This window comes from Eretmochelys imbricata, chromosome 14, assembly GCF_965152235.1.
Source record: "Eretmochelys imbricata isolate rEreImb1 chromosome 14, rEreImb1.hap1, whole genome shotgun sequence".
In the NCBI taxonomy this organism is placed as follows: Eukaryota; Metazoa; Chordata; order Testudines; family Cheloniidae; genus Eretmochelys; species Eretmochelys imbricata.
Window position 1 is genome coordinate 47,435,686 of NC_135585.1, and position 27,450 is coordinate 47,463,135.

The following is a 27,450-nucleotide window of genomic DNA, read 5'->3' on the forward strand; positions in this document are numbered from 1 at the left end:
TATTACTCCTCCTCTTCCCCTCCTCATAGTCTATGCACCTCAGCTTCACACCACACCTCTCCTCCTCCCTTCTGCCTCTGCACCTTATCTCTGGGTAATCTCATTAAAAACCATGGCTTTCATTATCATCTTTATGCTGACAACTCCTAGATCAGCCTATCCACTCTGGGCCTGTTTCTGTCAGTCCAAACTAAAACCTCCAGGCTGTCTCCCTGTCTCTGTCCTCACTGGTATCCCACCATCAGCTTAAACGCAACACGGTTGAAACAAAGTGTCACAGAGTGTGGGGGAGTCAAGGCCCTGCACCCCGCACTTCCTGCGATTCACTGTGACTCTCAGCCAGCCAGTAAAACAGAAGGTTTATTAGATGACAGGAACACAGTCTAAAACATAGCTTGTAGGTACAGAGAACAGGACCACTCAGTCAGGTCCATCTTGGGATATAGGGAGCCCAGACCCCAGATCTGGGCCTCCCTCCATTTCCCCGGCCAGCTCCAAACTGAGACTTCCTCCAGCCCTGCCTCTGGCCTTTGTCTCCTTCCCTGGGCCAGGAGGCCACCTGATCTCTTTGTTCTCCAACACCTTCAGTTGGCACCTTGCAGGGGAGGGGTCCAGGCCATCAGTTGCCAGGAGACAGGGTGTCGGCCATTCTCTGTGCAGACCGCACCACCCCTGCCCTCTACAGCTCTACAACAATCACACACCCGTATCCCACCACTTAGAAACTTAAGAAGTGCATAGGGGAAACTGAGGAACACACACAGTATTCAGAGAAAACATTAAGAACATTCACACTTCGTGACACAAAGCTCCTAATCTCCCCACATCCACCCTCCCACTCACCCTCCTTTCTCAGTCACCATGGGCAGCGCCATGGGGGTGGTCACTCAGGCCATGAACTGAGCTTTGTCTTTGATTCAGCCCTCTCTGTAGCCCCACACTTCCGAGTCATGTCTGAATCTTACCACTTCGTCCTTTACAAAATGTCTTCAAGATCTGGCCTTTCCAATCTGGTAATACAGTTGACAGAGTTCAGCAGAAAAATAGAAGTCTGAACTCGCCCCTTGCCTAACCGTTGCCAGATGGTAATGGCTGGATGGGTCTGTGGCACAGGTAGATGAACTATGCAAATCCAGGGGACTGTCAGACTTTAAGGTTTCTGCAACCAGAGACCATGTCTACACTAAAAACACTACAGCAGCACAATAGGAAATCCAGCTCCCGAGGTCGACAGAAGCAATCTACCATGGACCTAGCGCTGTCTTCACCGGGGGCTAGGTTGGTTTAGCTGCATCTCTCAGGGGTGTGGATTTTTCACACCCCTCAGCAACGTAGCTGGGTCGACCTAATTTTCAAGTGCAGACCTGGCCTGTGGCTGTGGGCCTGTTCGAGCTCCCGCCAACCTGGAAACTCCGTGAACAAACACTCATTTAGAAAGAGTCCTCCCCCATAGAAGCCCACTCTGTGCCCAGGACACACAAATGGTTCACTGGGGTGGGGGTGAGAGGTTGGTGCTGGCACAGGACAGAACCTGGGTTGTTTGGTGACCTAACTGTGCACTGGCAGACTGTCCAATATTGGGGTTTGTTTTGAAAGTGTCGCCTTCACTTAGAATCTCCAGGCTTCTGAACCTTAGTGGTTTTGAGAAAACTACAATATTCTCTTAGTACGGGGAGTTTTCCCCTTCAGTGATACTTCTCTCCCCTGCCACCTTTAGCTCCAGTTTAACAAAAGCACTCCCCTCCCCCGAATCTATGAATTTCCTCAGGTCTTTGAGGATGGCAGGGGCTGGCCGGGGGGTGGAGCTTTTCAAAGTTCGTTCTGTGGCAGGAATTTTTTGCAGGGTTTTAATCTCCAGATCCGGCCCAGATCGGGCTGAAAATGTCTCCACTGGACTCTGCCCTGGTCCCTTCAAGTCCTGCTGAAATAGCAGCTCAGCCTGGCCCAAGACTCTGGCCCTTTGTGCTCCAGAGTGGGAGGTGGATGAGTTAGTCTCTGCAGCAGCTGAAGGGTTAAAGGAACCATCTCTCATATCTGGGGAGCTGCAGCCCCGGCACTTCCGCAGGGAGGGTGTTTGTGAGAAGAGGGGAAGTGCCCCAGCCACAGAGAACAGCACAGCAAGAGCTAGGACTGGCAGAGTCTCTTTCCATATAGAACAGGAGGACTTGTGGCACCTTAGAGACTAACCAATTTATTTGAGCATGAGCTTTCGTGAGCTACAGCTCACTTCATCGGATGCATACCGTGGAAACTGCAGCAGACTGTATATACACACAGAGAATATGAAACAATACCTCCTCCCACCCCACTGTCCTGCTGGTAATAGCTTATCTAAAGTGATCATCAAGTTGGGCCATTTCCAGCACAAATCCAGGTTTTCTCACCCTCCACCCCCCCACACAAATTCACTCTCCTGCTGGTGATAGCCCATCCAAAGTGACAACTCTCTACACAATGTGCATGATAATCAAGTTGGGCCATTTCCTGCACAAATCCAGGTTCTCTCACCCCCTCACCCCCCTCCCAAAAACCACACACACAAACTCACTATCCTGCTGGTAATAGCTCATCGAAAGTGACCACTCTCCCTACAATGTGCATGATAACATGATAATCAAGGTGGGCCATTTCCAGCACAAATCCAGGTTTTCTCACCCCCCCACCCCCATACACACACAAACTCACTCTCCTGCTGGTAATAGCTCATCCAAACTGACCACTCTCCAAGTTTAAATCCAAGTTAAACCAGAACATCTGGGGGGAGGGGGGTAGGAAAAAACAAGGGGAAATAGGCTACCTTGCATAATGACTTAGCCACTCCCAGTCTCTATTTAAGCCTAAATTAATAGTATCCAATTTGCAAATGAATTCCAATTCAGCAGTTTCTCGCTGGAGTCTGGATTTGAAGTTTTTTTGTTTTAAGATAGCGACCTTCATGTCTGTGATTGCGTGACCAGAGAGATTGAAGTGTTCTCCGACTGGTTTATGAATGTTATAATTCTTGACATCTGATTTGTGTCCATTTATTCTTTTACGTAGAGACTGTCCAGTTTAACCAATGTAAATGGCAGAGGGGCATTGCTGGCACATGATGGCATATATCACATTGGTGGATGTGCAGGTGAACGAGCCTCTGATAGTGTGGCTGATGTTATTAGGCCCTGTGATGATGTCCCCTGAATAGATATGTGGGCACAGTTGGCAACGGGCTTTGTTGCAAGGATAAGTTCCTGGGTTAGTGGTTCTGTTGTGTGGTATGTGGTTGTTGGTGAGTATTTGCTTCAGGTTGCGGGGCTGTCTGTAGGCAAGGACTGGCCTGTCTCCCAAGATTTGTGAGAGTGTTGGGTCATCCTTCAGGATAGGTTGTAAATCCTTAATAATGCATTGGAGGGGTTTTAGTTGGGGGCTGAAGGTGACGGCTAGTGGCGTTCTGTTATTTTCTTTGTTAGGCCTGTCCTGTAGTAGGTAACTTCTGGGAACTCTTCTGGCTCTATCAATCTGTTTCTTTACTTCCGCAGGTGGGTATTGTAGTTGTAAGAAAGCTTGACAGAGATCTTGTAGGTGTTTGTCTCTGTCTGAGGGGTTGGAGCAAATGCGGTTGTATCGCAGAGCTTGGCTGTAGACGATGGATCGTGTGGTGTGGTCAGGGTGAAAGAGAACCTGGATTTGTGCAGGAAATGGCCCAACTTGATTATCATGCACATTGTGTAGAGAGTTGTCACTTTGGATGGGCTATCACCAGCAGGAGAGTGAATTTGTGTGGGGGGGGTGGAGGGTGAGAAAACCTGGATTTGTGCTGGAAATGGCCCAACTTGATGATCACTTTAGATAAGCTATGACCAGCAGGACAGTGGGGTGGGAGGAGGTATTGTTTCATATTCTCTGTGTGTATATAAAGTCTGCTGCAGTTTCCACGGTATGCATCCGATGAAGTGAGCTGTAGCTCACGAAAGCTCATGCTCAAATAAATTGGTTAGTCTCTAAGGTGCCACAAGTCCTCCTTTTCTTTTTGCGAATACAGACTAACACAGCTGTCTGAAACCTTTCCATATAGAATTAACTTATGGGCTCAAAGTTTCAGAACTGGAGGATGGAGCTTCGTGCACTGAAAATGGGAGCTCAGCTCTGTACCTGCTTCTGCCCTGGAGACTGCAGAATGTGCTTGCGAAGGGCCTTGCTGCACGGGCTGGTTGTGGGCATAATCCCCCCGTAGGGCCCATCCTGCAGCCCTGGTTCACGTGAGCCATCTCATTGGTGCCCTGACATCAGTGGGGCTCCTCCAATGAGTGAGGGAAGAGGAGCCAGGACGTTAGTGTGTGTGTGTTGGGGGGGGGGGGGTTCTGGTAGCTGTGCATGCAAATGTCTGTGCGCTTCTGCATGTGCATTTCCAGTGCACTCAGATGGGCCTCTACCCTGTGAAACACCAAGCGAGATGTTTCCCCTCATAACCATTCGCCCTTATGCCTGGCATCTGCCCGAACGATAAACTGTCACCACATTGGTGCTCTGGACACATTTAACCCTGTGAATAATGCTGAATATGGGGCTCGGGAGCTACCGCTGATCTCCAAGCATGGGTCAGCTCCCCAGGACACTCACACCCCACTGGCTCTAGGTTGTCTTAGCAAACAGGAATCCTGCAAATGCTCAATGCTCCCCACGGCCACAGTAATTCTTGTTATTTACAATGTTGGTAATGTAGCTTTTGGTAAGTCATTTCCTACTGACCTTCCCCCTCTTTTACTCTCCTTCAGTTTCACTTTCCTGTTTTCTCCCCGTCCGGTCCTGGCTCCTCCTTTTTCTTCTTCTCCTTCTGTGGCTGGGACTAGCAGATACTTGCAGGCGGCCCCTCCCAGTGTCAGCATAAGCCCACACTGTGTAGAGCCACTGGCAGGGAGAACAGATACTCACCCAGCTGCCATGGCCGCTGCAGCTACAGCAGGGGAAATACAAGAGGAAGCTATTTGCTCCATCTGCCTGGGGTATCTGACGGAGCCGGTGACTATCGCGTGTGGGCACAACTTCTGCCAAGCCTGCCTCACCCAGTACAGTGAGGAGAAGGGAACGGGGACACCCCTGACCTGTCCCCAGTGCAGAGCCCGGTTCCAAAAAGGGGAGTTCAAATCCAACACACAGTTGAACAGCATCGTACAAAAGATCAAACACCTGGGTTTAAAACCAGGAAAAGGGCAAAAGGATTATCTGTGTGAGAGACACGAGGAACGTCTCAAACTTTTCTGTGAGGATGATGGAGAAACTATTTGCTTGGTGTGTGAGAAATCCCGGGACCACAAGTCTCACACTGTGGTTCCCACTGAGGAGGCTGCCCAGGAGTACAAGGTAGGAAATGCTGTTGACTTTGCTTAATTAAATCCCTAAAGGAGACCAGGTTTATCCCCCATCAATACAAGGACAAACATTCACACCTGGCTGCCTAAAGTTAGGCACCTAAACGAAAGGGGCCTGGTTTTCAGAGGGGATGAGCACTGGGGTTGTGGATAATGGGAAAAGATCCAAACTTTTTTTGCTCCAAGGCTGCAAGTTCCAATACCTAACAGAGAGAACAGGGCTGACGGCTCTTTGTGTGCCTGCAACCCATCTGCCAGGTGGAGAGGGCAGCAAGAACATAAGACCATAAGACCAGCCATCCCCTGTCGGACCAAAGGTGCATCTAGCCCAGTATCCTGTCTTCTGACAGTGGCCAGTGCCAGGTGCCCCAGAGAGAATGAACAGAACAGGGGATCATCAAGTGATCCATCCCCTGTTGCCCATTCCCAGCTTCTGGGAACAGCTTCTGAACAGCTGATCTGTGGCAGGTGGGAGGTGCTGGGAGGACGGGGGAGGAGCTTGTCTCAGGGTTGCCAGCGGGCAGGAAGCATTGCGGGGCAGGGGCAGAGCTGATCGGTGGGGCTGCCAGTAGGTGCTGAGCACCCACTATTCTTATTCCATGGTTGCTCCAGCCCTGGAGGACCCACAGAGTCGGTGCCGATGGTAGAAAAAAAACTTTAAATGAGAGGAGGGAAGTCACCGGCATTGATTAAGGAAAATGCCACACGCAGGATTCATAAACATAAAACCATGAGCAAAACACCCTCTCCAGTGTACGTTGGTCAGTGTCTTCTGCCTCAGGTTCTGGAGTTCAATAACCAAAAGTTCCTTTGCTGTGCCCCTCTCTGCTCCCTCACCCCACCCCACTCACAGTGGCTGTCCTTGGTCAGTGAAGACTCAGGGTTCAGAGATGCATCTGTGTGAGCTCACCTCCACCCTGGGGGCATGGGGGAGGAGGAAGAAGGCACCTTGGTTGCTCCACTGTCCAAGCACTTGCTCTGGTGTCACCACCCTGCCGCACACCCCACTGGCCCACTCCACCGGCCGCCCTGCCAGCCATCACCTGCTTCTCTGCTATAATCTCTACAGATCAGGGCCTGTCTACACTTGCAATTTAAAGCAGAAAAAGTCCCCTTTTTGCACAAAAACCACGTCTCTTGAGGTTCTATGCTGCTCTTAGTGATTTTCAACTCTTAGAGGGGGAACTTCCTTGCTGAAGCAGGCTGGGCAGAAACACTGTCCCACATCAAGTGATTTCAGCTCTAGTGATCACTTAAAAAACAGAAGACTCCGAATAGAGCCTTAATTAGTTCTGTCTGTGAACAGTGGAGAGGAGCAAGTTAAACCATGCATAGGACTCTTCGGTAAAGTCCACACTTCCCAGAAAGCACACCTGTCCCCACCTCCTCTTAACCTTCACAGGGGTCTGGCATCCAAGCCCCCCGCGTAGTGAGTTCAGTTCAGTGGAGGGTGATCCCCTCAATCAGGACAGGCTAAATTCTGCTCTGCTGCCCTTTACTCATACAGTAAAGATAACACTATTTCATTACCTCCACATTCAATACCGAAGTGATCTGTAATCCAGCACCAGCCACAGTTGATCACTTTGGCAACACAGCCCTGTCTGCTGGATACCTAGGCAGAGTTGGTGTGTTCATGTAAATACAGTCAGAAACAATGTGGCATTATGTTGGGGAAACACAAACACAACCCATGAGCAAAAACCCATCCCAAGCAAATTGGGTCGTGTCCTTTCCCTTTGGTTCTTGAGTCCAGCAACCTGAAATCACCGAAAGTCCAATGACCCAAAAGTCTCTATCCCTGGTCAGGGCAGCCCCAGAGTTCGATCGTTTATCTGCAGAGCTTTACCTCCCAACATGGGTGGAAATAGGGGGTGGGGGTAGAAAGAGAGGTAAGGGACACTTTACATGCTCTGAAGCTTACTGCTCTGCAGCTCCATAGGGCTCCACTCTGTGTCCCACAAGCAGCTCCCGCAGTCCCACAAACTGCTCCACAATATATCCTCAGGCTCCCCCACTACTTAACACAACCCTCAGTGATTTCAGCTCTTAGTCAGTTCAACTTTTTGGTGAATTCAGCTTGTAGAAGAGGAATCTCAGCACTGGTGCACCATTAGCCCAAAGTGAGCTCAGCAGCCTATAACTAGACTCCTAATGGAATTCCACACTGAAGAGAGGAGAAAGTACAATTAGCACATAAGGCACTCACCAAGAGACCCATACCACCAACAATTAATACTTATCCCCAGTCTCTCTCAATTCACAGAGTTTTGGAACCCATGACCCTTGCCTAGTGAGTGCTACTTAGTTGATGGTGAGTCCCTCCATCATAACAAAAGGCCAAGTACAGTTCCAAGCACAGTTCCTGTAATCAGGGTAATAACAATTTATTCTTCCTGCCCCAATAACAGAGACACTGAGGATCCCAAAGCAGCCAAAATGACCATTTGGGCAGCTATGGCCTCATTCTAGGCGGGTGGGTGTGCCTATGCAAATGAGATCAGCCCCTGAAGTTCTTTTCCACAACTTGCCACACCTCACCACCAGATGTCAGGGTGGAGCTCATCCTGACTCTGCTTACATTTGTAATCCAGCACCAGCCACAGTTGATCACTTTGGCAACACAGCCCTGTATGCTGGATACCTAGGCAGAGTTGGTGTGTTCATGTAAATACAGTCTGCACCTGAAGCCTTTTCCCCTCCACAGCGAGCTGTCAGGGGAGAGCTCATTCACACCCTGCTTGCACACGAAACAATCTGGACCCTGACTCATCCCTGCACGTCAGTGTCACTGAAAGCCACAGCTGGTACCTGTGTCCTGCTCTACTTTCTCTGCCATATCTCGTTCTTCTCTCCTCCTTCAGCTCTTCCCGTCCAGCAGCCCTGCTCCACTCATATTGACTCCTGCAGCCATTAGCCCAGATAACGTTAGGAGGATGGGGGGGGTCTTACAGCTGACGTACACCATGTATTGTACACCAGGATGTACACGCCAGGGTATTATAATTGTCTGACAAAGTTGGGGCCACCTGTGTCCTGACATGGTTGGGTTTTGACAGCCTGGGTGGACAACACGGTTCTGGAACCACATTAAAGAAACATGTCATTGCTCCCAACCCATCTGGGGCCGTGTCTGTCCTGGAGAGTGGGAGGCCGGGGATGAGACGCTGCTGAGGTTCCCTGCCCTCAGCCTGGGAGAGAGGGGAGGACATGGGCGGATGTTAGGGCCCTGCCCAGGGTTGCAGAAGGAAGGGAGAGAAATGGCCTGAATTCCCTCCCCACAGGGACCAGACTCACTGACACACTCAGCTTGGCCTGAACTGTCCCAAATTTCTGCTCCAAGTCCCTTGTTCTTTGAGCTGCTTCTCTGCCCCAGGAACTCACAGGCCACGTCGACACTGCAGGGGCTTCAACAGCACAGCTACAGCCCGGCAGCACAATAGCCAGGGCAACTGAAGTGTCATGTTAAGATCAGGCCCAAGCCTCTGTGCTCACTGACAGGGCTCAGAGACAGCCGGGAAGTGCTGGCACTTCTCCCGCGAAGCACCTGCCGTGTTCTCCGGGATCTCAGCTTTCAATTTGCTTTAAACTGAGTCTCCAGCTGTTTTGGTTGTGAAGAAAACCTCAAAACTGTGACCCAGATGTAGGGGATGCAGAGAGCTGGGCACAGCGGCTCTGAGAGGTGTGAACGGCCCCATTGCCTCAGTGAGGGGTGAGCTCAGATGCCCAGGGATGATCATTTAAATATCAACATTGTGTAACCCTTCTGCCCGTCAGAGTTGGCAGCAACAAGGGCCGGGTTCAATATCTAGGGGATCCATTCCAATAACACAATGCAAACCGGCTCGAGCCCCCACCCAGTGACCTGGGACAAATATATACCACCCCCGCTGGGCGCCTCCAAGAGGCAATACTTCCCCTCTCGCAAGCACATAGCCTGAGTGTAGCAAAAGCCTTTTAATAACAGAGAGAAACAATGTGGCATTATGTTGGGGAAACACCACCACCAGGATTCATAACACAACCCATGAGCAAAAAAAACCCACCCCAGGCAAATTGGGGCATGCCCTTTTCCCTTTGGTTCTTGAGTCCAGCAACCCCAAATCACCCAAGGTCCCAAAAGTCCAATGCCCCAAAAGTCTCTGTCCCTGGTCAGGGCAGCCCCAGAGTTCGAAAGTTTATCTGCGGAGCTTTACCTCCCAACCTGGGTGGAAGTGGGACGGGGGTAAGAGGCACCTTACATGATCGGAAGCTGACCGCCCCACAGCTCCATAGCAGCGCTCCGCTCCGCCAGCCGCCCCACAAACTCCTTCGCTCCGCTGCGCTCCGCTCCGCTCCGCCAGCCGCCCCACGAACTCCTTCGCTCCGCTCTGCTCCGCCAGCCGCCCCACGAACTCCTTCGCTCAGCTGCGCTCCGCTCCGCCAGCCGCCCCACGAACTCCTTCGCTCAGCTCCACGACCCACAAGCAGCTCCTGCCATCCACACACTGCTCCGCGTTGAACTGCTTCACCAGCCGTGCCGCAAACTGCTCCACAATATATCTTCAGGCTCCCCCACTACTTAACACAACACTCAGTGATTTCAGCTCTTAGGTGAATTCAGCTTGTAGTAGGGGAGCCCCAGTGCTGGTGCACTGTCAGCCCAAAGTGAGCTCAGCAGCCTATAACTAGACTTCTAATGAAATCAAAATTAGCTCTGATATTCCACAGTGGAGAGAGGAGGAAGTGCAATTAGCATGGAAGGCCCTCACCAAGGGGCCCAGGCCACCAAGTATTAATACTTGTCCCCAGCCTCTCTCTATTCACACAGTTTTGGAACCCATGACCCTTGCCTAGCGAGTGCTACTTAGTTGATGGTGAATCCCTCCATCATAACAAAAGGCCACGTACAGTTCCAAGCACAGTTCCCATAATCAGGGTAATAACAATTTATTCTTCCTGCCCCAATAACAGAGACGCTGGGGATCCCACAGCAGCCAAAGTGACCATTTGAGCAGCTATGGTCTCATTCTAGGCGTGGTGGGTGTGCCTATGCAAATGACATCGGCCCCTGAAGTTCTTTTCCACAACTTGCCACACCTCACCACCAGATGTCAGGGTGGAGCTCATCCTGACACTGCTTACATCGTTAATTATTTCGTTCCCCTGTGAGAGCGGAGAGGGAGAATTGCAGCTCGGCACCATTTATTGCCAGTGACGCCTCCTTCCGGTGTCACAAGTGGGTGATGTTTGGGAGATGCCACCTCTTCTGTTCCCCCCAGTAAAGGAGGACCCGGCCCAGAGAGTCCAGCAGACCCCAGGAGTATATTCGAGCCCCATGAGGGGAGCCAGGCCCCAGGAGCCCCTTGGAGCCCATCAGCAACTCCATCCTGTTCTGAACATTGCACCATCTACTGTGAACAGATCATGGTGTCTCCTTTTGGTGACTCACATGGGCAGAGCTTATTTGTGGGTGGAGCGTCAAAGAATCCAGCCACATCCCTTTCCCCCCCCCCCCCCGTGACCTTTCTGATCCCTGCTCATTTACGAAGCTCTTTTTCTGACGCAAAGGCTGCTTTTCTGCCTCCTGTCTCTAACTAGACCTGGCTGGCTCCCTCCCTCCCTCCCTGCTTCCCTGCAGCAGCACCCCAGGAGCTCTCAGCAGCAGCTGCAGCCTGGGCCCTTGGGCAGGGAGGAGGAGGAGATAACTCAAGGGCTCAGAGAAAAGAGAGAGAGTGAAATGGGGAGATCTCTGGTGGGGGGCTCAGGAGGGGACTCTGGGGGGCTGCCATGGGTGTTGCACAGAGTGGGGCTGATGGGGCAGGAGCATGTTGCTGTGCTGTGTGAATGAATCACACGCTGTCAAAGGGGAAGAGAGCCCTGGGTTATTACAGCTCTGGAGCAGTTATAATTATGGGTGGCCCATTCCCCCAGATCGAGTGTGTTCCCTGTTCCTCACTGACCTCCAGCCACATCACAGCTTCACCCTGCACAGTTAATGGGACTGCACGGGCTCAGGTGCTCAGCTGCTGCCCGTGGGAGGCCACGTGGGCGCCTAGACAGACGAGAGCGCAGTGGGGTCTTGTTCCTGGCGTGGGTCTGGGGTACAGTGGAGCGAGATGCTGTCCCAACCTCTTCACTCGCACTGGCAGGAGGGATCGTTCAGAACCTTTCCAGCTATTTCCCCTCTGGCCTGTGCTCAGGGATGGGAAACTTTAGCTAAAACACAGGACTTGAGAAGTCCTGAGTGTCTGCACGAAGCAGAGCCCCCGCTCTGAGACTGGCCTCTAGTCCCCCACGAGGCCTTTGGGGCCGGCAGAGACAAGTCTGCTGCTCAATTCCAGGGTATTTTAATGCTCATGTATGAAATGCCAATATGGAAAGTACTGTCCACCCATCGGACAGGCAGACTAATGGCTGTTTATTGCACACGGTGCTCCTGCAGGTGAAACTCCAGGGAGCCCTGGGCCCTCTGAGGAAGGAGTTGAAAGAGGCCCTGGCTTTGACGTCTAAAGAGAAGGAGAAAACAACAGAGTGGCAGGTGGGTGTCCGGGTTTATTCCTCCCTGAGCCCTCCCCCCTGCAGCATTCCCAGGAATGACGGGGCCATAAAGCTCCAGGATGAGGTTATGAATCTGCTCTAGTTGTTTGCTCCATTGCACAGCCATGGGCTCCGGCATCTGGGGAGGCCGGGCGTGAGTGCTGGAACTTCCCCGGTGCCCAGATCATTGCCCTGCTCACTGCTTCACCCCCATTTGGCCTCGTCTCGCTGAGGCCCCCCTCCACATTCCACTGCTGCTCTGCCCCATGCCTGGCTCCCGCTCAGACCCCTCCCCAGAGGCTCCCTGCTGACCATTCACTGTTGCAGCTCGGTCCTCCCCCTACCCCATAGGTGCCGACTCCGTGGGTGCTCCAGGGCTGGAGCACCCACGGGGACAAATTAGTGAGTGCTTTGCACCCACCGGCAGCCAAGCTCTCCTCCCCACCTCTTTCCCAAAGCGTGCTGCGTCCCCGCTCCTCTGCCTACCTCCCAACGGTTGCCGCCGCAAAACAGCTGTTTGGCGGCATAGCAAGCTCCGGAAGGGAGGGGGGAGGAATGGGAACACGGCACGCTCAGGGGAGGAGACGGGGAAGAGGTGGGGCCAGGGCAGGGATTTGGGGAAGGAGTCGGAATAGGGGGAGGGAGGGGGTGGAGTTGGGGCGGGGACTTTGGGGAAGGGGTTGGAAATGGGGCGGGGCAGGAGGGGTGGGGCAGGGGCGGAGTCGGGACAGGGTCGGGGGCAGAGGGGGGTCGAGCACCCAGAGGGAGCTCCTATGCCCCACCCCGTCCCCCCTGTCCCCTCGCCTGCCACTTGCTCCTTTCTGCCCCCTCCTGCCTTAAGGGCGAGTGACGGGGGAGGGGCGGAGAGGAGCAAGTGGCGGAGCCCCCCACACAGCTGACGGGCGGCAAGCGGCGAGTGCTGTGGGGTTCGGGGGAAGAGCGGGAGCGAGGGCTCCGGGCGGAGCACAGGCAGGACTCCAAAGGCGGCAGGTCTGCAGCCTGCCTCCAAAGGGAGGGGCGCTGCATCCTGTTTGGGGAGACTCAGCCTCCCCTGGCCTGTGGTACCTGCCATCCAGGGTGCTGGCAGCATCAGGCTGTGTCTCTGGTGGGGATCTCAGCACAACAGCTCCTGTAGGCGGAGGAGGAGGGGCAGTTCCTGGCCCTTGTGCAGTGGTGCAGACCCACCCCTGAGATCTCTGAGGTGGCAAATTCTCCATACTGGGTGCAGTGTTTTCACTATTCCATGGATCCTGTTTCCCTCCTGCAGGTGGGGAGGGTGTGTCGGCTGCTCCAGCCATCGGTTTTCAGTGGCCTCCATGACAAAGCTCTGCAGCTTCTCTGCAGCCTGGAGGAAACAGATTGTTTCTTCTTGCCCTGCTCCCACAGTCCCTGCAATGAATCTGCCCAGTGCCTGGGCCAGACACTGGAGCTGGGCGCTGGGAGGAGGATTTGCCCCCATGGGTGAGGTTCAGATTCACTCAGCTGGCTGGGCTGGGGGCACGCTGGGAGCTGAGCTCTTCTGAGCATCAAACCCAGTGGCAGGTGTGGAGCTTTGTGGAAAATCTGCCCCCAGGGGCGTCTACATGGCCCCAGCAGCTAGCTGCAGGCTAGTCCCTGAGTGACACCCAGGGGTCTGGTTGGGTGTGAACAGCCCGTGCTGCTGCGGCTTCATAGCTACCAGTACCCGAGCTCGCTCGATCAAAGCTAGCTGGGGTGTGTCTACACACAGTGCTGTCAGACCTTCACTGCAGTGTGGACACCCCCTGAGTGAGCAGAGCCAGGGGCAGGTCAGTGTAAAGCCAGGCAGCACTCGGCCACCTCACAGCCTCTCTTGCCATCACGTGGCCACTTCATCCCAGGCACCTGCTACTGTTACTGTGACTTCACCTGTGTGTCTGTAGCCAGGTGATGAACCCATGGGACAAAATGTCTGTTCCGGTTCACCTGCCTTTTCCAGTGAAATCCCTGCAGAGAGCGTGGGGGGCGTGAGGAAGACGCCAGCAGCAGGGAGGAGAGGAGAAGCAGGTGTCCCATGATTCAGATAAAAATGGCCATTTACAAGAGCTGAAATGCTCAGAGCTGGGTGCCCCTGGTTCTGCATCTGAAGCCGTGTTTAGATCCCGGCGGAAGTGGGCTGGTTTCCAGAGGACAGAACCGCAGCAGCTCCCACTCCCCGCACCGGAAGCAGTTGGTGCTCAGTTCCTCAGACAAAAGGGATTTAGGTGCATAACAATTAACAGCCAGGTTTGAATGTGTCCGGCAAAGTTCCCAGCTGGTGCCATGGAGGCGGCTGCACCTTGGGACAGTCACTGGGGTGGTTCTGAAACCCTTGATTATCGCCCAGTGAGAGCGAGTTACGTCCTACAGCACCAGAGGTCACAGCCCAATGATCAGTGTCACTCGGTGCAGAGTAACTGCAGCCCCAGCGACTGTGAGATGAGGCCCAGCAGGGGCGGCCAGTCACCCACTGAGAGGGGCCGTCATGGGCCTGAGCCAGGTGGGGAGTATCCCCACGGGCGGGAGCAGGGCCCGGGAGGTGACAGGCCCCCATGAAGGATGCGCTGTCCGTGTCTGATGGGGGGAGACGTTAGGGGATATGGTAACGCTGCGCCACTCGAATCAGCTGTAACTCAACAGCTCCCAGGGGGCGGGAGGGGAAGGAGGCTGCAGGCCCACGGCCCTTTGCAGGGTCCAGGCCACATGCACAAAGCCTCGGGCAGGTGCCAGGAGGGGCTCCTGAGGGATCTAGGGATTGTCAGGGCTGTACCCGAGTTGTCTGAGTGCCCCACGGTGGCTGCAGCGCTCCCAGGGACGGGGTGAGGGTCGTCTGGGGAATGGGTCGGTGTCCAAAGCCCATTGGCAGAGGGGCCCAGGGGTGCTGGAGGGCTGAGCTGGGGGCTCGGGTCAGCCGGGGCAGAGGTAGGATGTGGACATTACAGCGCTCAAGCAGCTGCCTCTTCAGACACAGACACTGAGCACAGCCCCTCCCCCACCACACAGGGAGCCGGATGGACAGACAGACGGGTTAGAGCCCTGCACAGGAAAGGGGAGAGGGGTCAGCACAGGGCACAGACTGGTGGGGGGAAGGGCTGGGGCTCACATACTGGGGTTTCAGGGAGGAGGGCTCTGGGGGCAGGGGACAGGGGCTGGGGAAGTTCCTGAAGCCCCTGGCCCTGTTGGCATATCAGGGAGAGGAAGAGGGACTTTCCCCAACATCACTGTGGCCCGAATCACACTGGGGGGAAAGTTCACCCCAGGGTCACCCAGCACCTCTGGGCTGAGCTGCAGGGGAGCTAGAGAGGCCAGTGCAGAGCAGCCAGCCCCTCCCCCTGCCAGGATCAGCACCGGCTCAGCATCGTTCCCACGGCTCCCTTCAGAGAGCAGGTGGGGACACAGCTGGCATCAACAACCCACTGCTCTGTGAGCCTAGAGGGCTCCCTAAAGGCTGCGATCCCAGGGGCACTAGGAACATGGGCATGGGGCACTCGGCTGGCTGGGTGAGGCCAAAGCCAGCCCTGACAATGCCCTGGGTGCCCAACATCCATGTGAGCCCCAGGATGGCACCCAAAGGACTATTAGCACCAGCCCTAGGTCCTGAACTTTGCAGCCCTGGGAGCTGGTTGTCAAAGAAGGAGCATCACTCACATCCTGCTGTGACGGCTCCCCCGGGTGTCTGAGTTCCCAGCACTAGGCACCAAATCCCGCCAGAGACGCCCTGTGCAGCCCCCTGTAAATCTTTACTGTCCCCTCGATTTCTCCCCACTCCACTGTGTCCATCCCATGTCACCTTCAATAACATACTGCATCTTTACAAAGCACCCTAGACAACCCCGCTATGGAACTGGCCATATTAACTCTGAACTAAATCAAACCCTTTATGGTATGTTTTCCAAAGAAGTAAATATCCTGACAAACCTGATACTGCTTTAATATCACCTGCTTCCTGGACAGAGGCCCAGTCCATGTAACTCACCATCTGGCTCACGTTTTCTCTGTGCCTTTCCTTTTTTTCTGTCTCAAGGGGAAAGTGAAGAATAAGAGAGAGATGATTGCAGGTGAATTTAACAAACTGCACACACTGCTGAGAGAGGAGGAACAGCTGCTTCTGCAAAGCCTGGAGGAGGAGGAGACGGAGACTCTGAAGAGACTGCAGAAAAATGTAACCAAGCTCTCCCAGCAAAGCTCCTCTCTGCAGCAGCTGATCACAGAGATAGAGGAGAAGTGTCAGCAACCAGTTGTCGAGCTGCTAAAGGTGAGACGGCATCAAAATTCTCCACCCATCCAGAATTATAACTGAGATCCATGGGTCTGGATTCCAACAATTCGAGGAAATATGTTCTGTGGTTTACTGAGAAACAGAACATGAGGCTAAGGGCTCCATCAGTTCCCAAATATCGCAGATCATGTTAGAGGGGAATTCTCCTCATGGAGACCCAGTGAGGCCGTGGGAGATTAAATGGATAATACAAAAATGATACTGAGCTAAACCCCTCACTGCTCTGACCCCAGAACATTGGCCCCAACACAGGTGATAAACACAGATACTGATGGGTTTTGTCCCTAGAAGGGAGAACCCTTGAGCTAATTTCCTGTCTCCCCTAAATATATGAAACAAGTGTTCAAAACAGTGAAGCCTGGGAGGGTTGATCTATTTTCAAGATGCAAGTTTGATGCCCAGAGTGAGACTCACTCAGTTTTATGCACATTGTGTTAATACAGGACATTGATTCTCTTTTTCCTTTCAGAATGTGAAAAGCACATTGAGCAGGTGTGTTTCCTATGTTCATTGCTCTTATATTCTTGGTGGTGGTTCTGGGATGACGTGTGCACAGAGCAGCTGAGTGATGATGGGACGTTTTCTTCATAGGAGTGAGAATGTGAAACTCCAGGAACCAGAAGCTGTTTCTACTGACCTGAAGAACGTGTATAAAATTTCCCTTGACATGAGGGAAGCGCTAAAGAGATTTGGAGGTGAGTGGCGTGTACTGGGACATTCAGCTGTATTGTGCCTGGGGATCTGGACAGAGCCTGGGACCCCAGGACACACTTGCACCCAGCTGACAGGCTTGGAGCTGTGTGAGAGCTGGAGGCTGATGCGCTGAGTGCTGGGCAGTTTGCCTCCTACTTACAGCCACCTGCTGGTACTTGCCCAGGTGTCTGACCAGGCCCCATCACTGTGACATCCTGACCCCTCCGTGGCTGAGTTAATGGGTGTCCCTGAGCCAGGTGCTGTGAGGCCTGGACTGGACCCATTGTGCTGGGAGCTGCACAGACTGGTAACGGATGTTGTGTCTGTGCCTCTCTGCTGGGACACGTGAGGGCTGTGTTGTGTGGCCACCGTTCAGCTCTGCCCCAGCCCCCATTAGCCAAGGCTTGGCTGAGCTTTCTGAGCTGGAGGAGGGGCCGGTCTGGCTGCTGAGGTCTGACCTGAGCCGTGTGTTACTGGGTAACCAGCTGAATCCTACGGGCCCCTCGTCTGCTCTGAGCACAGCCCAGTGTGAGATTGGGTCAGTGGTTTGCTGCTCAGTGAGTGAGACTCACTCACAAGAGTGTGACCCTGTCACAGTGTCTGAGCGTGAGCTGCCCCCATCCAAACCCCTCCCCACAACCTCAGTGCAGAGACCGGGGAGAAAGGCAGAAACCTGACGGCGAGGATGCATAGAGAAGAAGTGAAGGCCGAGGAGAGGGGGAGTGGGAAGGTTCAGTGAGCTCGGTCTGTGATAGTTGAACTGGCCCTTTCATCCTACCCCCACCGCTCCTCTCTTCCCACCCACCCCCCAGCAGGGGCAGTCGAAGGGGCCAAGCTGGGTGTGTCTGTCCCGGCCGATGGAGGCTGCGCAGTGGGTGCCGGCTGCAGGGCCAGGATCTCAGGGCTCCGGGGAGCAGGAACCCTAGGCTGTGGGGGAAGCAGCTTCCTTTCTGGGGCTGGCTGGAGCCAGCACATCCCTGCTCCCCTCCCCCCTCGCTGCCCCCAGCCCAGCCCAGTCTGTGCCCACCGGACCCTGAACACGGCTGGGCTCTGGGCCATTCCACACCCCTGGCCCCTGAGCCTGTGGGGATCCTGAGCCAGTCACCTCCGTGCCTCCTTCTAGGGGATCCTCAGCCCCTGGGGAGCCTCCTGTCACCCCCCGGAAACCCCGTCCTGGGCAGGGCCCCAGGCCCTGAGTCACTCGCTGGCTGCTCCCGGCTGGCCAGGCCCAGGGTCTCCAGCAGGGCCCTTGGTGCCGGCCCCGCGCTGGCTGCCAGAGCTCCCAGCCCCTGGCCCAGCCCGGCCTGTTGTCCTAGCGCTGACCCCTCCCCTGCGGGTGGGGGGGACCCTGCTGCTCTCAATGGCTGAGCCCCCCCCCGCCGCGGCCTCTGGTGCTGCGCTCGCAGGCTCAGCCCGTGCCAGGGCCAATGCGGCGCTGCTGGGGCTGCTCCTCCCCCGGCACCTGGGTTCTCTGGGTCTGGGCAAGTGGCCGGGCGAGTGGGCAGGGACCTGCTCAGAGACACGCGCCCTGTGCTGCCCCCAGAGGGCAGAGACCAGCCAGGGCCGGGCAGCAAAGCGCCACCGCGCTGGGATTAACCCTTTCCTGCCACCCACCCAACAGCCCCGGCCGGTCAGTGCCGCTCGACTGCCCACGCTCTGACCCCAGGGACCCGGGTCCGGCAGCTCGGGGGAGTCGCTGGGTGAATGTGTGGGGCAGAGTAACCAGGGATCCCTGCACCCCAGGGTCCCCGTGTGCAATGGGGAAGGCCCCGCGCTGCATGCAGACCTCAGGTGCTGGGCAGTGAGTGTTATTATTGATAGAACCCTCTGCCATTTCAGGGTGTCTTGGCAAGCATCTTGCCTCAGTTTACCCTCTTCAGCACTCCTTAAATTACACCTCACAGTCCAAAAGATCTGACAGAAAATCCCCTCCTGGGGTCTGCTCTGAGTCCAAGTAAACCCCAAAATAAAATTTTTTCCTTCACTCTGCTCCAGCCTCCAGCTCTCACTCAAGCTCCTCACTGTCCTCAAGTCAGGAGTCCTCAGTCCTCCTTCCCAGAGCTGGGCTTGGATTTTTCCATCCTGGAATCAGATGACTCTAGCCCTCTTTTCTGGAGCTGGGGTAATTTCAGGCTGTGCCTTTATTCTCTGCATCAACTTTCTCCAGCCGGGGGCAGCTCTCCTGGGCTCTGTCCTGCTACAGCTGCTGCTGTCATTGTCATCTCTGGCAGCTCTTCCCCCTGAGGGGAGCTCCTCTGTCTAGGACTGTGGTCCCCAACCATTTTTCGTCATCCCCTCCCTTACCTGGTTTGTGCCCCGACCCTGAGAGCTGCAGTTGGGAGAAGGACCAGGAACGGGACTGCAATTGGGGCCAGGAGCCGTAGGCCGTGGGTGGGAATGCACCCGCAGTTGGGGCCAGGAGCTGGGGGCTTTGGCTGGGGGCAGAACCATGGTTGGGGCTGGAGCTGCAGCTGGGGTCGCAGCCTGGAACAGGGCCAGGAGTCGGTGGCTGAGGCCATGGCCGGAGCTGCAGCTGGGGCTTATGGTGGGGCCGGAGTGGAGCTGGGGGCAGAGCAGGGCTGGGTGGCGTTCCCTTCCTGCCACCCATGGAGGCTGGTCCAGTCCCTGCCATGCCCTCCAAATGTTCCACACAACCCACAGTTTGGGGACCAATGCTCCAGGAGGACCCCTTCTAGGCTCCTTGCTATGGTGAGCTCTCCTGTGAGCTCCTCTCCTCAGTACCTTCCTGTCCCTAGGATCCCTTCAGCTGAGCCCTGGTAACCCTTTATCTAGCTTATTAGCTGTTTCACTATCAAGTAGCCACCTAGGGATTTAATGACTTCAAGCTTGGTCTGGGTTGTCTCATACTCCCTTTCAGGAGCCTGTCACAGGTAGTCTTGTCCCTGACTCCCTTAAAAGGGCCAGCCCTCTTGATACATTTCCTCCCACCCCCAGAGCCAACCTGTATTCATAGGTAGGTCTTGACCATGGCTGACACTTGGTTATGTTCTGCAGCCTGGATGAGGTGGGGGGTATTTCCTGCCTTGCTGCCACAAGGAAATCTGCAAGGCCCTTAGTCATAATTTTATTCTCATCACTGAAGTATGAAGAGTCTGGGAATTTGATTCCCCATCTTTCTATGTAGCTCATGTCATGGGTAAAATCCCACATAGTCTTCAGCATGTCACAGTTCAGAACAACTCTTTGGCCATAGCAGAGGTAGTCAATAGCACTGGGCTTTCATCATTGGTGTGATGGTCGTGTAGCAGATATGGGCTGGCTACAGAGCTTCCCTCTCAGCCAGATACACACCAGGTGTGTTCATCAGAAAATCGTTAATGTTCTGCCAAGTATGGCTGAGGTCTGCTTAAATATGGTATTTTACACACAGCGCTACCTAGGGGTTGAACAGCATATTACAGTTTAGCGTTCCATTACATCTCCCCCTTTAAGTTCTACATTCTACCATTTATAATATTTGCATTATCGCACTGTCTTTGAAGTTCAGTGCAGATCAGTCTGTTAGGTGTCTCTGAATGGTACTGGTCTTCTAATTGCATGAACCAAACAGGTTAACAGGTTGGTCATCTGGCTGTCCATTAGTTCCACTATCTGACTGTGATCAGTCTGGAATCCTTGAGTCATGTTCTTGTTCTGCATCCACCATCTGCAGAGTTTGCTGAGTTGATTGTTCTTTCTGAGGAACAAACTGCAGATGTTGACAGTTTCTGTTGAACTCTCCTCTCTTGGTCTTGATCACATACAACCTGTGTGTTGAATTATCTTTTTTTACAACAGCTGGAGTATTCCATTCTTTTTCTCCATCCAGTTTGACACAAACATGGTCACCAGGTTCTAGCCCCGGTAGTTTTCTGAGTGATGTCTGTTGTAAAAGTGTTTGCAAGCTCTTTTTGCCTTTTTATGTGATTTGGCTACTCTCTCCATGTCTGGGAACTTTGGAGATAGATTCTTTTCCAAAGTTGGGAGGGTAGTTCTGAGCTGTCTTCCCATCAGGAGTTGTGCTGCACTATATCCAGTAGCTGCTATTGGGGTTGATCTATAACTCAGTAGAGCAAAGAATGGATCTTCCTGCTGAAGGATATTCTTCACTGTCTGTGCAGCTCTCGCAGCCTCTCCATTCGCTTGTGAGTAATATGGGCTTCTCATAATATGAGGAAGATCATATTTTGTTGAGATAAATAAAATTCTACTTCTCTGAATTGTGGTCCATGCTCTGTCACAAGGTCTTCTGGAACCCTGAAATGACCAAAAGTGCACTTCAGTTGCTCTATATCATCCTGGTGTGTTACATAAAATAGTCCACGGCTACCAGGTAAAGATATCCCCTGAATTCACATAAATCTGCAGCTAGTCTCTTTTAAGGTCTCTCTCATTCAGACTAGCTCCTTATTAGTGTCTAATTACTACTGGCCATATCTTTCTTCCTGCTGCCTTCAGTAAAGAGCTATGGGAGCCCGAGGGCGAATTTTTCTACCAAGGGCAAATTTAACAGCAGCTCTGGAGTGTTTCATAGCTGATGTCCTGAGCCTGGCCTGGCTGTACCTGTGCGGTTCTGGGGGTGTTGACAGTCACTCACTGAAAGTCACTGGGATTTGGACTCCTAAGTTGTTGGGACACATTTGAAATAGAGCTGGGTGTAATTTTGGGGGCAAATAGTTTATTTGCTGAAAAATTATATTTTAGGTCAACTGAAACTATTCCTGAATCCTTGTCGAGTTTGCTGAATAGTTTCTGCCGCTTCCCTTCTAGCCTTTAGCCCAGTGGTAGGGTCCTCAGCTGGGAGCCCCCGGTTCAATCCCCCCGGGTGATGTCGGGCAGGAATTGGAATGTGGGTCTCCCCACCTCAGATAAGGGCTGGAACTGCTGGGCTTCAGGTGTCTGATGTGGGGCTCCCTCAGTCTCTCCTGTTGAATCGTGTCTAAACACTGCCATGGGCACTGGACCAGAGCATGGGAGCGAGACTGACTGCAGCCCAGTGGGTCAGGCCCCAACCTGGGAGACCCAGAATCCAGCTCCCCTGCTCCAGTGACCCTGTAATTATTGATCCATAACCCCAGTGAGGGGAGGGGTTATGGCCTCTGGCACAGCAGTGTCTCAGCCATGTCGGTGCCCCTGTGAAAACCCCTAGTGCAGATGCGCTGCGCGGGTGTGAACTGGGCCTGGCCCCTGGTGCAGCTTATCCCAGATGGAGTGGGCAGCAGGTGGGAAAATGCCCCCTCCCCTCCCCACTGCCCCAGCCTCATTAGCAATGGCCCCTGTTCCCCCCAGCACCCCTCAAGTCTCATCCCCCTTCCAGCAAGCCCAGATACCCTGCCCATGTCCTCGCATGGAGAGTCCCAGCTGCGCCCCGTGGGGCAGGGCTGCACCCCCAGTGTGTGTGTGGATGGCAGCAACCTACTCTTAGCAACAAACCAGCCACACACAGCCCCAGAGCAACAGAGATTCCCTGGGGCCTGCCCCCTTCACCTTCCCTCCTGCCCCCCTTCACCTCCCTCTCTCCCCCTGGCACCTGCCTCTCCCTTACCCTTCCCTCCACCTTTGTGCCCACCTGACCCCTGCCTCTATCCTGTCCCCTCCCTCTCACCCCAAACTCCTGCTGCTCCCTTAGGCCCCTGCCCCTCTCCCCCCAACTTTGTCTCCCTGGCATGTGCCCCTACCCTCCACCCACCTCTGCCCCCCTGGCACCTGCCAATCTTCTTATGCCCCTGTGCCCCCTGGCTCCCACACCTCCCTTACCCTTCCCTCACCCCTATTCCCACCTGGCCCCTGCCTCTATCCTCACTGCTACCCTTCTTCTCACCCCTTTTCTGCTCCCCTTGATTCCTGCCCCTCTGTCCCCACCTCTGCCCCCCTGGAACTCACCCCTCCCTTCTCCCCCGTCATCATCCTGGCACTTGCCCCTCTCCCACAAACATCCTTTGCACCCTGGAGCCCACCCATCACTTCACCCCCCTGCTACCTCCTGGCGTGAACCTCTCCCCTTTCCCCCTCTGCTGCCATGTCTCCCATCCCTCCTCTCGCCCCCCACATGCCCTCCTAGTGCCTACCACTGCCCTCACCCCCTCTTCCCCTTCATGCCTCCCCATCCCTCACCCTCCTCTGCTGTCTTGGCTCCTGCCCTTCTCACCCCCCTCAGCCCCGCCTTGTACTCATCCCTCTTGCCACCCTCTCTGACCCCCGAAACCCACCCCTTCCCTCATCCCCCTGTGCCCTCCCCTCCTCTAGCCCCACTCTGACCTTCTGTCTCCTGCCTCTGCTCGATCCCCTCTCCTAACAGTTCCCTCGACCCATCTGCCCCCGCCTCTCTCCTCACCCCTCTCTGCCCCCTGGTGCCTGTCCCTCTCCTCTGCCCTCCCTGTTCCTGCCATTCTGTTCAGCCCCCTCAATCTCCCTGGCACCTGCCCCTCCTCTTGCCCCCTTTCCCCTGGTGCCCATCCCCCTTCACTACCTCTGCTCCCTGACTCCACTCTCCCCATGCCCCTCTGCCCCCATGACTTGCCCCATCCCCTGCCTTTCTCGTTGTTAGGGGGCTTATTCCTTCACCTGCTTACTTCCCTGGTCTATCTTGCATGAACAGAGAGCAACAGTACCCGAAGTCCGAAGGTGCAAACAATTCGATATTTATTGGGGTGAACTTCAAGCAAGCATGATTCCAGTTTCCTTCCTTAGTGTTCCCCTTCCCACCTCTGATGCCACAGAGCCTTACCGTGTCCCTGTTCCCATTCCCTATTCCCATTCCCCCCTCTTAGCAAAACATGATTCCAATTCCCCCATCCCCATTCCCTGTCCTATTCCCCGCCTTACTTCCTGATTTACTATATAGTCTTCAGTCAAACTTGAGTTCGGCTTAGCTGTACCTTAACCAATCATTTTACTGAAATTTAACTAACCAGTCCTAGCATATTGTAACAAGATTATCTAACCAATATATCCCACCACCTTAATTGGTTTACGCCCAACAAAATTAATTATACAGCAGACAGAAACAATCACAGAACCAGACAGAGATTATACGGACAAACAATAGGGAAATGGGGACTACAGTGATAGAACAACAAAGAAATGAGGACTTGTGGCACCTTAGAGACTAACCAATTTATTTGAGCATGAGCTTTCGTGAGCTACAGCTCACTTCATTGGATGCATACCGTGGAAACTGCAGAAGACATTATATACACACAGAGACCATGAAACAATACCTCCTCCCGCCCCACTGTCCTGCTAGTAATAGCTTATCTAAAGTGATCATCAAGTTGGGCCATTTCCAGCACAAATGGCCCAACTTGATGATCACTTTAGATAAGCTATTACCAGCAGGACAGTGGGGCGGGAGGAGGTATTGTTTCATGGTCTCTGTGTGTATATAATGTCTTCTGCAGTTTCCACGGTATGCATCCAATGAAGTGAGCTGTAGCTCACGAAAGCTCATGCTCAAATAAATTGGTTAGTCTCTAAGGTGCCACAAGTACTCCTTTTCTTTTTGCGAATACAGACTAACACAGCTGTTACTCTGAAAGAAATGAGGATTTCACATCCCAGCTATTCTTAAGTGAGTTCTTGCCAGACAGGATGCCATCAAACTAAGTTTCCTTTACATCTTCTAGGCTCTTCCCTTTCTCTGGAGGCGATAGGCACTATCAGGACAGGATTGTATTCCTAACAGCCCAAAAGCACCTGATTTCAATGTGACTAGGTTGGAATGTGAGGATGTGACCATTCGCTTCCCAGCTTATGGCTGCCTCTACCCCCTCCCCACTCTGCTCCTGTCACCTGCCCCTCCCCTTTCCTCTCCCAGCATCAGCTTCTCCCCTCCCCTCCCCGGCCCCACTGACACCTTCCCACCCTTCCCCTGCTCCTCCTGCCCTTTCTCCCCATTGTCTCCTCACAGGCAGAGGGGCCCTGACTCCCCTCAGGCAACAACCCCCCCCCAGCGATTAACGGGGACGCAGGTTAATTTCCCTTTGATCCCAGTGACCAGCCCCTGCCCCCGGCCCTGACTCTGTGACTCTCTCCCCAGTGGACGTGACTCTGGATCCAGATACGGCAAATCCCCACCTCGTCCTGTCCGAGGATCGGAAACGTGTGAGAGACGGAGACACGCACCAGGATCTGCCCGACAAGCCTGAGAGATTTGATCCTTGTCCCTGTGTCCTGGGCGCTGCGGGGTTCGCGGGCGGGAGGCGTTACTGGGAGGTGGGGATGGGAGACAAGACGAGATGGATTCTGGGGGTTTGTAGGGAATCTGTGAGCAGGAAGGGGTGGGTCACATTCACACCTGAGAATGGATACTGGGCCATGTGGCAGTGGTATGGGGAATACGCGGCCCTCACCGACCCCCCGACCCCCCTCCCCGTGAGCGTCCGGCCCGGCCGGGTGGGGATTTTCCTGGACTATGAGGCGGGCGAGGTCTCGTTTTACAATGTGACTGACGGGTCCCATCTCTTCACATTCACTGACACCTTCTCCAGGACGCTCCGCCCTTATTTCAATCCCGGTTCCAATGCTGGGGGTAGAAACGCTGCTCCCCTGATCATCTGCCCGGTCCAGGCTCCGGCCGGGGGGAATCTTGGTCCCTGACAGTGACCTTGCGGCACAGACTGGCCCCCCCAGCGCTGCTGCTCCTCCCGCCCCCCTGTGGTGGGGGCGGTTACTGCAGCTACTGGAGTTTTTGTGCTCACCGGACGCTGCCAGTTTCCCTTTTCCACTGGAGGGTCCAGTTGAAAACCGGACACCTGGCAACCCCCAGCCCTCACCTTGCCCCATCCCCTGCCCCAGGGGCAGCAGATGGTGGGTGATGGGTCATTCACTCCTGTCAGCATTTTCTAGCCCTGTGAAATCTCAATGTAAAATAGGAAAGAAAAAAGATAATTCTAATTTAGAAAATACACAAGAATATTTCAATTTACATTTCAACAGTATTTCAGAAACAAGCATCTAAACGTATTTTTAGAAATGGAATTATTTACATTTATTTTTGATTCTTCCCTCAAATCTATATTGAAGTTTAACTTCTCTGTATAACGTCATTTGTATTTCAACTGTGGAATTTCAAGAAATCCAAAATATTTATCTTGACAAAATAAATTATTAAATTGTCAGACGGGGTTGTTCAGTTACAATGTACGTGTGTCATAAACATCACAACTACACACATGTGCAGCTGCTCTCTCTCTCTCTCCTCCTTTCTTTATTGTCTTGACTGGTTCTCTCTGGGAGGCAGGGCACATACACCCACCTCCTGCACTACACCTTTGAAAATGAATAGGTGAAAAATGATAGAATTCATTAAGCAATATATTTCAGTTAACTCACACAAGATTATATAATATTCTTTGAACTTCTGTCAGCATTAAATCATGTGATTTTTAACTTTCTAGCTACATGTCATCGGTAATCAAGATATGACCCTTCCTTTCTTTTTCTCACATCAATTAACAAAATACAGTCCCCAACCTCAAATGCTATCTTCCTATACATAGAAATCTCTTCTACAATCTCCATTTTTAGTGTATTTTTCTTTAGAAATATTATTTACAGGCAATGTACTGTCAGTGTCCACTGTTGCTTTCAATGTACTGCTGGGCTCTTCATGTTCTTGGTTATAAGGACACAATAAATGTAGTTTGATAAAGAAATAGAGAAGGGGTTTCAGAGTTGCAGCCGTGTTAGTCTGTATCCGCAAAAAGAACAGGAGGACTTGTGGTACCTTAGAGACTAATAAATTTATTAGAGCATAAGCTTTTGTGGGCTACAGCCCACTTCATCGGATGCATAGAATGGAACATATAGTAAGGAGATATATATATATAAGTACATAAAGAGAAAGTGGAAGTTGCCATACAAACTGTAAGAGGCTAATTAATTAAGATGAGCTATTATCAGCAGGAGGAAAAAAAAAAACTTTTGTCGTGATAATCAAGATGGCCCATTTAGACAGTTGACAAGAAGGTGTGGGGATACTTAACATGGGGAAATAGATTCAATATGTGTAATGACCCAGCCACTCCCAGTCTCTATTCAAACCCAGGTTAATGGTATCTAGTTTGCATATTAATTTAAGATCAGCAGTTTCTCCTTGGAGTCTGTTTTTGAAGCTTTTCTGTTGCAAAATTTGTGAATCATCACAAATTAACTTAATTGTAGTAAAGACGCTGGCACTTAATGACACATAACATGAAATTTGGTGAAGCTTTATTGGGAAACCTTTCTTCTCGGCCACAAATCAGTCGAAAGGGTGATGTTTTTGTTGTCATGTGAGGTTTAGAGTACAAAGAATATAAAGTTGCTCCAGGAAATTCATCACAATTCCTCTGGGCTCTGTCCACCACTTTCTGGAAAAATAGTGACTGATTGATCTGTATCCTTGAAATTAGTCATTGAACCTAATACCTTGAAGAGCTAGCTGAGTGGAGTATGAGGGAAGAAACTTTGCATGGCATTGCTAGGACTACTGTTTGTTTTAAACGTGATGCGTTATGAACATTTTCAATGTCATAATTCAGTTTTGAAGATTTACTCACAATATGCCATTCACGGCAGTGTGCCCGAAACTTACCTTGATTATTTGAAAATAAATGCCCTGAAATGATCTCG

The 27,450-nt window shown here is 53.0% G+C and overlaps 1 protein-coding gene across 1 annotated transcript; it reads left to right on the forward strand.

The window, feature by feature from the left end:
• Nucleotides 1–4,857: 4,857 nt before the first annotated feature.
• Nucleotides 4,858–27,450, forward strand: LOC144274706 (E3 ubiquitin-protein ligase TRIM39-like). The gene is made up of 6 exons (XM_077833749.1): nucleotides 4,858–5,340; nucleotides 11,773–11,868; nucleotides 15,889–16,119; nucleotides 16,613–16,635; nucleotides 16,735–16,838; nucleotides 24,875–27,450. Exons 1-6 carry the CDS (start codon nucleotides 4,921–4,923, stop codon nucleotides 25,432–25,434), a joined length of 1,434 nt encoding a protein of 477 aa, XP_077689875.1. The 5' UTR covers nucleotides 4,858–4,920; the 3' UTR covers nucleotides 25,435–27,450.